The sequence below is a fragment of the Marmota marmota genome, unplaced genomic scaffold (genome assembly GCF_001458135.2).
Source record: "Marmota marmota marmota unplaced genomic scaffold, marMar, whole genome shotgun sequence".
In the NCBI taxonomy this organism is placed as follows: Eukaryota; Metazoa; Chordata; class Mammalia; order Rodentia; family Sciuridae; genus Marmota; species Marmota marmota.
Window position 1 is genome coordinate 12,518,831 of NW_026000142.1, and position 13,734 is coordinate 12,532,564.

At 35.7% G+C, this 13,734-nt stretch overlaps 1 protein-coding gene across 3 annotated transcripts in view; it reads left to right on the forward strand.

Moving 5' to 3' along the window:
* Cftr (CF transmembrane conductance regulator) overlaps positions 1 to 12,371 on the forward strand; it is a 161,014-nt gene extending 148,643 nt beyond the window's left edge. For all 3 annotated transcript variants that reach the window (XM_048786031.1, XM_048786029.1, XM_048786030.1), the window contains 3 exons: positions 8,133 to 8,305; positions 9,352 to 9,457; positions 10,663 to 12,371. In XM_048786031.1, the coding sequence (XP_048641988.1) occupies positions 8,133 to 8,305; positions 9,352 to 9,457; positions 10,663 to 10,863 (480 nt within the window). In that variant the 3' untranslated portion in view covers positions 10,864 to 12,371. The remainder of the gene's footprint in view (positions 1 to 8,132; positions 8,306 to 9,351; positions 9,458 to 10,662) is intronic.
* The last annotated feature ends 1,363 nt before the right edge of the window (positions 12,372 to 13,734 follow it).

Genomic DNA, 13,734 nt, shown 5'->3' on the forward strand with positions numbered 1-13,734 from the left:
CTTAAGATATGATCTGACCTTAAGTAAATTGTTTTCTGAATATAAACCTATAAAATCCAAATTTGTGTATGCCTCCAGAATAAATTGATGGGACAGGAATATGATAGACATTCCCATTCCAAAAGGGAGAAGTAGAAAAAAAAAAGGAGTGCCAAGTAAAATAATATTCTTTGGTTCAATGCTGTGCCCTGCAGGCTCACTGGGTAGGTGTCCCACCTTTCAGACACACTAGTGTGGAGACCCTACCCCCATGGCATTGACAGCTCACTCCTGTGGTGGCTTTGTGCCTGAATTCTGTGCCTGAGACTCCCTCAGGCTAGAATCTAGCTGGTAGATGATAGATGATTCTAGCCTGAGGAAGTTACAGGTGCCACTTTATAGGAAGGATGGCCTTTCCTCCATTATCTAATACTGTATTCCTCATTTCGGACTGAGAAATTATCCAAATGGCCTCTACCATCCATATTTCTTTTTTTACTTTTATAAATTTATATATGACAGCAGAATGCATTACAATTCCTATTATATGTACAGAGTACAATTTTTCATATCACTGATTGTATACAAAATATATTCACACCAATTCGAGTCTTCATACATGTACTTTGGATAATAATGATCATCATATTCCACCACCATCCATATTTCTACTCACATTTCATTCATGTAAAATCTGACCTTTTGTGTGCTTCCAGAATAAATTGATGGGACAGACATATAATTATCTTTGAGATAATTATAGTTTTCTTTGCAATTCCCCCCTCTCCCTCAGCAGTATAACCTCCAATGGGCCCTTGGCAACCATGTGAACTTTCTCTCACATGCACCTCAAACCTCTTCCAGCCTCTACTCATTACCTAGTTCCAAAGCTGCCTCCACATTTTTAATATTTCTGGAAGCAGCATTCCTCTCTAGGACCAATTTTCTGTCTTAGTCTGTTGGAGCTGCTAAACAAAATACTATAGCCTAGATAACACAAAAACAAGAGATATTTATTTTTCATAGTTTTAAAGTCTGAAAAGTCCCAAATTAAGGCCCAGGCAGATTCAATATCTGGTTAGGGCCTGCTCTCTCATAGATGGCTGTGTTTTCGCTGTGTCCTTATAGGAAAGAAGGGGTAAAGCTAGGTCTCCAGAGCCTCTTTTATAAGAGCACAAATCCAAATCATGTATTGAGGCTAGTGTCCTTATGACCTAGTCACCTCCAAAAGGCCTCATCCCCTAACACCATCACTTTGGGGGTTAGAATTTCAACATAAATATTTCAAGGGCACACAAACATTCAATCTATAGCAGAACCCATAGATAACATTACTTGGAAGTAATTTGCTTCAGAGACATGATCTAGGAAACACTCAAGCACCTAATGTGCCCTGGGATTACCCTTGATCACCTCTCCATATTTCCCATGTACCCCGTAAGTTCTGAATCCCTCACAGCATAAAGAGAAGGCTATAATTTGACACAATGTACTTCCCTGAGAAGATAGGTTTACAGAGTTGATGCTCATTCTAGAGCTCTTGAGAATGACTAGAATCTTCTCTGAAAGTTAGCAGGAATCATCTGCTTTCAGAAGATGTGGTAATGAGCACTTCTATGCAAAATGCCACTTGTCTTAGATGAGGCTTATGCCATCTCTTTAAGTCATGAGGCTGCCATATAGGAAATGTATCAATTAAAAAGGAATCAAAATTGATTCAATGAGAGGGTGTTCTGATAAAGGAATCAGGAATATAACTAGTTCTCCCCACTCACCAATTCATCTGTATAATGCTTTCAATTTTAATCAGTCATCTGTTGAAGAAGCACAGAATGCTATTTAGAAATTTTGATTCCTTTTTAATATTTCTATTTCTGTTTAACATAACTATTATGTTAAACAGAAATAGACCATAAATTGCTCTCTTTTGTTAAACTTGAAGTTTGATTCCATAGAACTAAATGGTGACAGAATAGAATCATGAGATCCAAGATTGTGGAGACTCAAAGGTCTTCTTAGAGAACAATTTCATTGTACTATTTCCTGTACTTTGGTCCTTCTCACCTGATTTCTGTTTATCCTAAATGCTCTTCCTTTTTCTGCCTCCCTTCTAAGTAGACCTTGCCAGGAGCTTTGTAATGTCTCTGAGTGCTAAACACTTACCCGTTGAGTGCCCAACCTTAACATGCCCCTAATAAAATGTACTTAGATTAACCATTTTCATTATCAAAGTTTCCTTATTACCCAACAAATGCAGGGATTTTAAAGAAAACATTAACTAAATTGCAAGTGACACATTTTAAGACCTTTGATGTGACTTCAGAGATTTAACTATAGGAACACAGTGTGGTGGGAGAGAACTTAGGAAGTAAGACATTAGACTTTATAAAATCTGCTAGTAATGCCAAGTAACAATAAAGTTTACAGGGAAGCAGGATCATAAACTAATCTAAAATTTTAGAAGACGTGGTTAAAACTTTAAGTACTCCTACAATATAGATATTTACATGTTCACATTTTTATTTGATTTGTTCATATTTAGGTTTATCTTTTTGCTGATATTCTTTTATTAAATAATTTGCTGTTCATAAGCAAAGACGATGATGCTATCCTAATCTTAATGTGATATGTTTTGAGTATTAGTGACACATTTTTGTCCAAGAAGCCCAAAGGCAGCAAATAAACAGTAGCCCAGAGAAGCAGAAAAAGGATTGAAGTTTAAAGATTATAAGGCCCAAGTTTTAGTCCTATATGGTTGATCATATTATCATATGCAAACAGGAACATTTTTGGATGTGTCAGACCAGAAACTGGACAAGACCCTGGAACCTGGTTTATTCATTAGACTGCAGCTCGATCCACTTTGCAGCCCTGGTGAACTTTCTAAACCCTACTTCTGATTACTTGTCTCTTTCCTTCATATATATGGATCCTTATTGCCTGCAAGACCAAGTCTATACTGTTTAAAGTGGCTTATAGGGATCTCTATGATATGCTCTTTGCCTCTCTAATTTTGCTTTCCGATGAGGCCTGCTTTCCATGATTCAGCTATTCTGAATTTCTCTGGATTCTTTAAAGCACTGAGTACACTCTGATCTCCAGGGACTTTTTCACGTGCTGTTTTGTGTACCTAGGAAACCCACCCAGCCCTTTGTGGCCTCTTTCTACTCCTAATTTCAGGACTCTCCTTACACATCTCTTCTAGGAATTTGCCTTAATGCTTCAGGTCCAAGAGAGAAGCCTTTCCTAAGCATATTCTATACCTCCACCTATCTCATAGCACTCCTCATAGCAGATAGAGATTTACCTCTCATCTTGTCCAGGCCCCCTATCCTACATGGTACCAAAAGTTCCTCGGAGTCAGATGTTGTATCCTATTCAGTGTGGTATTTCCAGTATCAAAAGGAGTGTTGGACAAATAGATAGTGTTCAATGAATATTAATTGAATGAATGAATGAATGAATGAATGTATAAAGAATTCTTCCATTTCACATGGAAATAGCTTTGTGATTGATATGCAACAAGTATGATCATCCCTACTTTAGTGATGAGTATCCTGAGCCTTGAGAAATTCAAGGGTCTTGCTGGGATTGCTGGCAGATGCAGGAATAGAGCCACAGCCTTGACTTCTGGGTCCCAGGCTGTTTTTCATGTTAGCATTATTCATAATCTAAGTACTATGGCTGTTAGTTTTTATTTATTTATGTATGTATGTATGTATGTATGTGGTAATCATTTGCTTTTTAGCTTACTTTATAGAAGTTTTCATCTTTACACATTGATAGTCTGGTAAGCCATTTTAGAAGAAAGCTAAATAGCAAAAATAGTGGCCTTTTCAGTGAAAAATTTGTCCACGGAGGCCTGCAGAGTAGGAACAAAAGGAGTATCAAAAGGAGTTAAAAGTGTTTATTTTTATAAACACTAATGGACCCTTAAGTTAAATTTCAGTTCATGTTTCTGATTTTTTTTTAATGTTCCTGACACAAGACCAACCTCTTGCTCCATAATAACATTCCAGTGTGCACCAATAATAAAAGCAAACATTTTGAATAAAATACTTGGTCCTTTACCGACTGTTAAACATTTTTTTTTGATATTTCAAAAAATACTGCTTAATTAATAGGAGTTTGGGAAGTACATGTAATTTAGTAGTTTAGTTCAGTAGTAACCCTGTTACTATTGGCATGGTTTAACTGAATACTATTGTAGTACTTTTTGCTAATTTATCAGCACATATACTTAGTTGTAACTATAACTTAGAAATGTCTTTTGATGTATGGCTCCTTATTGATGTGTGTGTATGTATGTATTTATTTTTAAAGCTGTGTTGGGTAGAATGAAAATAATTAAAAACTTCTAGATTCTAATTGTTTTGAATTCATCTTGGCTTGGGAAGAATTAAGCTAAAGTTTATATTTATTTTTAACCATTTGTAAAATCATTCGTAATGATAGTATTAAAAAGATGACATTGGAATAGAGGTTTGTTTATGCATGCATTATACATGCATAAATGTGTGTGCATGTGTGTGTGTGAGAGAGGGTGATTCTGCTGTTAAATATCACTAAATTAATAACCTGTATAATAATTTCCATTTCAGTCTTGTTTTGCCCATATTGTTCTTTGCCCATAATTCTTGAACAGTAATTTCACACTAATTATTTTTCTCCTCATCCAGACTATGTGTTTCTTCAAAGTAGGTCCTAGTGTTATTGATCTTTGAATTCCCAGGTCTTTCATAGTACCTCAAATTTAATAAACTCTTATTAAGATTCTATTGAAGGAATACAAGATTAAGCAGTCATTTAAATTCAGATGACCAGTAAGCACATCCAAACCATTCTTATCAGCACTATCTTTGTATCTTTTCAAACCAATTGCCAATCTATCTTGTTTCTTATTTTCTCTCCAAAGTCTATCACGATATTTGGCAGAAAATAGAATCTCAATGTTCATTAACTGCAAAAAGTTGTCACTAAATTATGTTGACTTTTCTCTAACAATGATTCTAAAAGATTTTTCCTGTCCTTCACAGTGAACAAAACAGTGAGACAGTATTGTTGCACAATACCTAGATTGGGCAGTCTTCCCTAACATTCATTTTTAAAATTCTGTTCTCTAAATATTGACAGTGATATATGTTTAAGTATTATTTATTTGTAGTAGAGAACATACTTTGATCAGCTTTTACCAGAGGAAAGTACAAAGTATAGCATAGTAAAATAGCTTTTCTAGTGTGGCTTTAGGACATTAGTATATGATCTATGTGGATCTAGAGAGAGACAACTCCACATTTACCCAAATTCCAGCTCTCTTACTATAGGCATGATTTAACTGAATATTGTTGTAGTACTTTCTGCTAACTTACTTTCTGAGGCCACTTGTGAAGAGAAAACCTTGGAACCTCATTGTCACACTAATGTAGTGTTTCTTCTCCAGAGCCTGCATTCTTGGGATTTTCCAGGCTTTGCTAGTAGTTGCTATGAGTTAGGTAACCATAGCTCATGTGCACTATACTCTGTAGAAGCCTCTTTCCACCAATAAGCCCAGTTAATCTTCATAATAACACTTCATGATCAATACTATTATTTACACCTTTTTACATGCAAGGTAAATAACAAAATAACATGCCTTACATTGTGAGCAAATAAGTGGAAGTTCAAAGCCAATTCTGTTTGACTTCTCTGCTTCAGTCTTTAACCATTAGTTTCCTTGTTATTTGTCTACAAAAAATATCCATTCATCTATAAATACATAAATATATAAATAAAGCTTCAAATCCTACTGACTAAACACCTATTTACTGATCTGAAATAAAGTAACAACTTCTCTATCAGTTTTAGGTAACTTCGATTTTTATAATTTGTTTTGGGGGGTTTTATCAAGTCTTACAAGACTTACAAGCATAGTGATAAGCTTTAGATCACACTACGTATAGCAGAGCTGAAACCAGCACTCATCCATTCACCCTTAAGTTTTGTTTCATCAAATCTCTGTTTGGTTTGGATGAGGAATTCTAGGAGCTCAGTACATATTTGTTGAATGAATGAGTAAATGTGTTGAGGCTGACAGTGAGCTGAGCTGAAGAGCTCGTTTTTTTACCTTCAAGAAGCTTACTGTCTTACAAGAAAAGTTGCACAAATACTATCATAAGTAGATGCCTGGGTGCCCTAAGGGATGATAAGGGGTATTACTTTAGATTAAGCAATAGCACAAACCTGAGAATATCAAGGTTATGGGAAACTAAAAACTGGTTCTGCTGGAACAAGTGTAGAGAAGGCTTAATTCTGGATGCCTTGTGTGCCATGTGAGATCCTTATATTTTATTCTGCTAGGAAGACAACTACTGTAGGATTTAAGACAGAGAAAATTTTGGTCAAACCTGCAGCTTAGGGAGATTTCTGGAGTGTTCACATGATGGAGTGATAATTCAATCAATTGATATTTGTGGTGCGATGCTGAAGAAATGATGATGGTCCAGACTAGGTCACTGTAACAGAGGTGCCAAGGAAGAGAAGGATTTTAGAAGTATTTGGATAAAGTCCAAGACTGCAGATAAATATGTGAATATTGTTAGCTTATCGATACCCTGAAAATGACTGAAATTTTAGAGGAGAATCGGGCAATTTGGGATGGAAATTAATATTCAGGGGACAGAAAAAGAGAAAGTTGTCCACACATAATAATAAGAAGAAGTGACCATGGTGTAATTTCTCAGATGCCAAGGCAAAATGTTTCAGAAAGGAAAATCTTCTGTGGTATAGGACAACATATACATACTAAATTTTTAAAATATCTGGATGACAAAGTGGGTAAATATTGAATGATTGCCAAAGGAGACCCTGGTGGCAAATGAGGATTTTGCTTTTATTTTAAGAGGGAAAGACCATAGCAGATTCACAGGCAGAAGCAATAAAAAGCAAGATGTGGCAGACAGAAAGAATACAGGTCCTGTAACTGCCTAATATACTTTATTCATGTTCTTAGATACTTGCACCCCAAAGTAGTTTTATGTTGGAGCCTGCAGAAATACATCAGAGTAATCATCTTTGTCTAATTCACATGTTTACATTGCCTACAATCTCAGAAACCTGTTTTCAACCTTTAATGAATTCTCACAATTTAAGATTGTCTTAATGAGAAATTACTCAGGGAAAGCAGTATCACCAGCAATACACATCATGAGCACACAGATTTTGCTGAATAAATAGCAATGTGGGGCATTTCTGGTTTCATTTCTGAAAACATGAAATTTTTTCTTAAGACCATTATATGATTTTGCCTGTATTATAGTTAGGTATTACATATCTTGCTCCTCATACCAAATTCCAGATTCCTCAAGGGTAGGAGACAATCATCTCTTTATCTTAGGTCCTTTATTCTCAGCAATACTTGGCTGTGAAAAAAACATTTAATGTACATTTATTCAAAAAAGTGATATGAGCCAAGACTTCAATAATTTTTGTCTTATTTTGATAGGATGGGTTCCTATACGTCATTTGTTTTTCCAAGTGGGCGGGTTTTTTTTTTCTTGCAGTTTTTATGAATTAAAGAGATGAGTAGTAAATTGCCACATGTAATTCTAAAAATCTCCCCAGTTGATTCTTTAATGATATATTTTATTCCCTTTTATGATAGAGTGGAAATGCAAGGTGGCATCCATGTCATGTCATACCTTCTAACCCTTTATGCGGTCTTTTATCCTCTATAGGACTAGCTACACAGGGATGCCATGATAGAGTGAATAACTGCTTTCTGTACATATCATCTTTCCCAGCATGTATTCAATTGTGTTGTAATTAGAATATACAACTTAATAAATCCTGAGCCCTGAAGGAGCCATCTGCCATTTATTATTTCCTCAGTGCTTGGGAGAGTACCTGGACCTTAAGTAGGTATTCACTGAAATGTTCTTGAATTAAGGTGGTACCAGACTCAAACAAGTGTTCAAGTGATCCTTTATTGCTGCCAAGATTATAAATAGACTTTTGGTCAATCAGACCCAAATAGTGTGAGTTCGGGTGGAGTTGATATGAAATTGAAGTTTTCAGAGCTCTCATGTGTATTTTTAGATTTTCAAACTCTTGGGAGATTTTAGCCCTGTATTGTCTCAAGTACCCTCTCAAAACAGTGTTTTCGCTCTTTCCTGCAGGTTGGACTCAAGTCTGTGATAGAGCAGTTTCCTGGGAAGCTCGACTTTGTCCTTCTGGATGGGGGTTATGTGCTAAGCCATGGCCACAAGCAGTTGATGTGCTTGGCCAGATCTGTTCTCAGTAAGGCAAAGATCCTACTGCTTGATGAACCCAGCGCTCACTTGGATCCCATGTAAGTTTCAGAAACCCTGATCCTTAATTACACTGTGGGAATAGAATCATTGAGAACTACTTCAGATGGATACAAATTCCCATAAGGTTGCCATGTCTGCAAGTGGGGAACCCCCCTTCCCCCAATATTAAATAATTGCCCAATGGAAAAGTCACTATTTGGTGTGAGCACAAATGCTTATTTCCTTGATAAGAACTCTGGGTTCTCTTATAAATGTGATTTGGAATTTCATACAAACACTTCCATCTTGTCAACACAAGATGAATTATTAGAGACATGGTCCTACTCTGATCCTTATGATTTTTTTCCTTTATTCCATTTATACAATAAATATTTTAATGCAAAAAAATGAAGAACTGCTGTTGATTTTCTAACAATGAAAAATCACTTATTTGGGCTGGGGATGTGGCTCAAGTGGTAGCGCACTTGCCTGGCATGCATGCGGCCCAGGTTCGATCCTCAGCACCACATACAAACAAAGATGTTGTGTCTGCTGAAAACTAAAAAATAAATATTAAAAAATTCTCTCTCTCTCTCTCTCTCTGTCTTTCTCTCAAAAAAAAAAAAAAGAAAAATTACTTATTTATGAAATTTTCTTCAAAATATTTGTCCTATTTACTTATGGGTACTTTAACATCTACCCTATAGTTGGAAAGCTGATTGTAGTTAACTCTAGACCAGTGCTATATTAAAAGTATTGAAAGAAAGAAGTGATTTAGTCAGGCTTGGTGGTGCTTGCCTGTAATCCCAGTGGCTTAAGAGGCTGAGGCAGGAGGATCACAAGTTCAAAGCCACCCCCAGTAACTTAATGAGACCCTAAGCAACTTAATAAGACCCTGTCTCAAAAAAAAAAAAAAAAGGTAGGGATACAACCCAGTGGTTAAACACCCCTGAGCTCAATCCGTGGTATCAGAAAAAAAAAAAACTGATTTAAAGAACTACATTGATTGAATAATAGGCATGTTATCAAACATAAAGGCACATTTTCCATATTCTGTGAAGTGGTATACAAACATTCTGTATGTGGTATTTTCTTTCTTTTCTAGAACATACCAAATAATTCGAAGAACTCTGAAACAAGCATTCGCTGATTGCACAGTAATCCTCTGTGAACACAGAATAGAAGCAATGTTGGAATGTCAACGATTTTTGGTGAGTCTTTATACATTTACTTAAGATCTCATTTCTCTTGTAATTCTTGATAACAATCTTGCATGTGATACTGCAAATTGCAACAGTGTACAAGTTCTTACTTAAAACATGTGTCAAAAAATCCCTCAGACTTCACTCAAAATAGCTGCACAAGTTTTTCACTTTGAGTTGAGCTATGAGTTGAGGTTGAAATTCAGTACTCCTAAAACAATGGCATGTGACCAAGTTACATTAATTAATAAATCTGATACCTATGCTTTTTGAGGCCATTAACTAGAGACCAACTCATGAAAAGTACTCTACCATTAAAAAATAAAAAGTCTTTCTGACTCTTTCAATAACAATCTCCCTTGGATAGGATGGGGATAGGCCTGTTTGTCTTATAATCTGATTTATGGTTTTAGTGTGGTAGTTGAGAGACTTATTTCTCTGATTATATTTAGGGCTCAGGGTGCCTTTCTCAATCCCCTTCTTAGTGTGCTTCCAAAACTGTCACAGATGCCCGTCAAGTGTTGTTTACAAATTCTCTTGGGTTTAGTCACAAGGAAGTTCTGAGGATAATATATCATATCATTTCTGTTAAGGCTTTTGAGCCCTCAGGAGGTAAAAGCTCTCTTTACTGGTGAGTTTTTATTATCATTATTATTAAAAAGCTTGAAAATGACAATTTAGGGAGCAGACAACCTCTGTCTGTCATAGACAAGTTCAGGTTGGGTTAGGCCCTCTATTCTCTGGCCTTGAGTTTACTTTAACATGCAATAGCAGCATATTAAACTCAGGCAAATCCTGACCAATTTGGAATTGTTAAGCTTCAGGTCCACTGTTGAAGAAGTTCGGTATTTTATGGTGCTGTGCATTTAACTCACAAAGTATGTAAAGAATCTCTGATAAATCTTTCTTGTTTTCAAAGCACCCTCAATTCATCTAAAGTTCTTTTAAGAAGTGCATTGCTCAGTACTATATTAATTTTTTAAAAAATTCCAGCTGCTACATAGAAAATTACAGTTAATTTCACAGATGGTAGGAGCTCCTTAAAGCAAGAAAATGTAATAATTAAATGATGTCCCTGATTGTTCAAAATGCCAGGCTCTGGACACTGTGTTTTCTTTTAGCTTTTAATTTCCTTTGAGCCTTTGCCAGTTTCTGTCCCAGCTGTGGTGTGACCTGACTCCTGTCTGAGATCTCACTAATGACCACTTCCCCAGGTCATAGAAGAGAACAAAGTGCGGCAGTATGATTCCATCCAGAAGCTTCTGAGTGAGAAGAGCCTCTTTCGACAGGCCATCAGCTCCTCCGACAGGATGAAGCTCTTCCCCCACCGCAACTCCAGCAAGCACAAGTCTCGATCCCAAATTGCTTCTCTGAAGGAGGAGACAGAAGAAGAGGTCCAAGAAACAAGGCTCTAGAGAACAATTAAAAATGATGATGACATGGGACATCCACTGATGGAATTGGAGCAGAAATCAGCTGCCTTGGCCTTAGAAAGCAAGGATGAGAATGCTTTTAAAAAAAATGAAACATTTTGGTTAAGAGGACTTGAGGACATTCATATAGGTCTGGATAAATGGCTTCCTACAGTCATCAAATTGTGTGAAAGGTACTTCAAATTCTTGAAGTTTTACCACTTGTATTTTGCAAGACAGGTTTTCCTGAAAACACTTGCCTTTTGGTAGTTGTTGGAACGGCAGCTAAATATCAACCAGCCTAGTTGTTCACCTTACCGTTTAGTGAAACTGGTTAATTTGTATTAGCAAAGAACTGAAATCATACTTCTTAGAGATATGATTAAATAATGATAACTGGAAATTTTAGTGGATTATATAATTTATATCCCTTTTTCTCTTCCCTCTCTAAGATATTTAGACAAACAAATATATTGTCTGCTAAGCATTCTAGCTGTCTCATTTCCAAACAAGTTTTAGAATACTGCAGCAGGAGTCACAAGAGAGCTCATTAAGTTATGTTCCATTCAATATCCAATGATTGGTCAAGAAAGAAACTTCCAGATCCTGGGAATCAGGGTTACTACCATCTATATCTACCAAACACTTAAATATTTCAGAGTATCAGATTACATTCTTTACCTAGATAAGACAGTTGTAGTCCCATGTCAGGGATGAGATGGATCCCTTGATGTGGAAATTGACATGCCTCTCCTACACCTGAGAATACTGAGGTCTTAAGACCTCTGACCTGGAAGATGGCTAGAAAAGCTTGTGAGTGCAAATTGGTACAGAAACACCCTGCTTACCACAGATGCTCCAGATACAGAGCCCATTGGTACATAATCCATGGGCACTATAGATAGGTGCACATGAAATCCCAGCCTATAGATATAGTGTGTTTCAAGGCCAGCTTTGCATGCTTCATACTGTCTACACTGAGTGGGAGAGAAAATAGGAGACACCCCGAAGAAGATTAAATCATGAAATAGTTTTATATGCTTCTATTTTATAATTTTGTGATGCAAATGAAATTTTCTCTAGGAAATATTTATTTTAATAATGTTTCAAACTCATATATAACAATGCTGTATTTTAAGAATGATTATATTATGAATTATATTTGTATAAAAGAATTTTTTTTATATTTGAAATGTTAACTTTTTATGGCACCAGCTCTTTTTATGATATGTTAACACTGAGGTGGGGGGGACCTAGGGTGATGTGGATCAGGGGCCCATGCATCACTTTTGTGGTGTAGAGAGAAACAGATGCAGATGTTGCACATATCTGTGTGATTCTCCACCCACACACAGGTGCCTTCTGATGCAGGTGGTACCAGAAATCTGATTGTTTTTACCAAGGGCACACTGACTTCCCAACTCCAAACGAACCCTCAAGAAGATTGCAATATTTATTACTGTAAGAAAATATCATATTGTCAATAAATTCTTATATTTGTGTGAAACTCATCTATTCTCAGATGTGTTTATTAATCATATCTCTTCAAACTCTTACTCCAGTCTCTTCATGGAACATAAAACTTTGAATCTTTCTTTTAGATAGTTATTTATATATTTATTTTTATATTTTTTATTTAAATATATATTAGATAAACTTGTATAATCTCACATGAATTAGCACACAAATTATGAAGTTGTCTTTTTAAATTGTGGTAAAATATACAAGGCATAAAATGTACCATTTTAACCATGTTAAAATACAGGTCAGAGATATTTTGTGAATTCACATTATTGTACAAATTACCACCATCATAAATCTACAGAATAGTTTTTAACTAAAAAAACTGAAAATCCTTACAATAAAAAAGTCCATTAGACAATAACTCTCCCTTCCACCCAACCCTGGAAACCATGATTGTGCTATCTATGTGTGTGATGTTTGACTACTCTAGGAGTGCAAACATACATTAATCCTATTGCATTTGGCTTATTTCAATTAGCATAATGTCTTCAAAGATCATCCCTGTTATTTTATATGACAGAACTTATTATTCTTTTAAAACCTGAATAATATTCATTATACATATCATTTTTATACAATATACATATCATATTTTGCTTATGCATTCTGTGTAGATGGACACTTGGGATGCTTCTACCTTTTGGATACGGTGAATACTAATTTTATGGACATGGTATATGAGTATCTTTTCATGTCCCTATTTTAATGACTTATGACACTTTTGAAGTTAATTTTGTTTACAATGGAAGCTTATAGAATGCAAATGATTTTTAGAACCAACTGTTAATACTTCCCACACCAGTGTGTTACAATTTTTTCAATTAGTCAATCTATATTGATACATCATTATCACCCATGGTTTACATGTAGACTTCCTTCTTGGTGTTGTACTTTTTTATGAGTTTTGACAAATTTCTAATAATGTGCAGTGTCACACTTTTACTTTTTGTGTAGTGTCTTATAGAGTGGTTTTGCTGGCTTAAAAATCCTCTGTGCCATCACTATTCATTCCTCCCTCCCCCCTACCTAACTCCTAACAACTTCTGATGTTTTCACTTCCTTAATGCCTTTGCCTTTTCTAGAGTGTCATCTAGACATTCAGTAATGCAGTGTGTGGCCTCTTCTGAGTGTCTTCTTTCACCAAGTAATATGCATTTAATCTACCTCCATGTTGTTTTGTGACCTGATAGCTCATTTATTATTCCTGCTAAATAATATTCCATTGTTTGGAAATACCACAGTTCATCCATTCACCTACTGAAGGGCATCTTGGTTTGTCTTAGTTTATTCTTATTCATTTTGGCAATTTTAAAAAAGCTGCCAAAACAACTATGTTTGGGTTTTTATGTG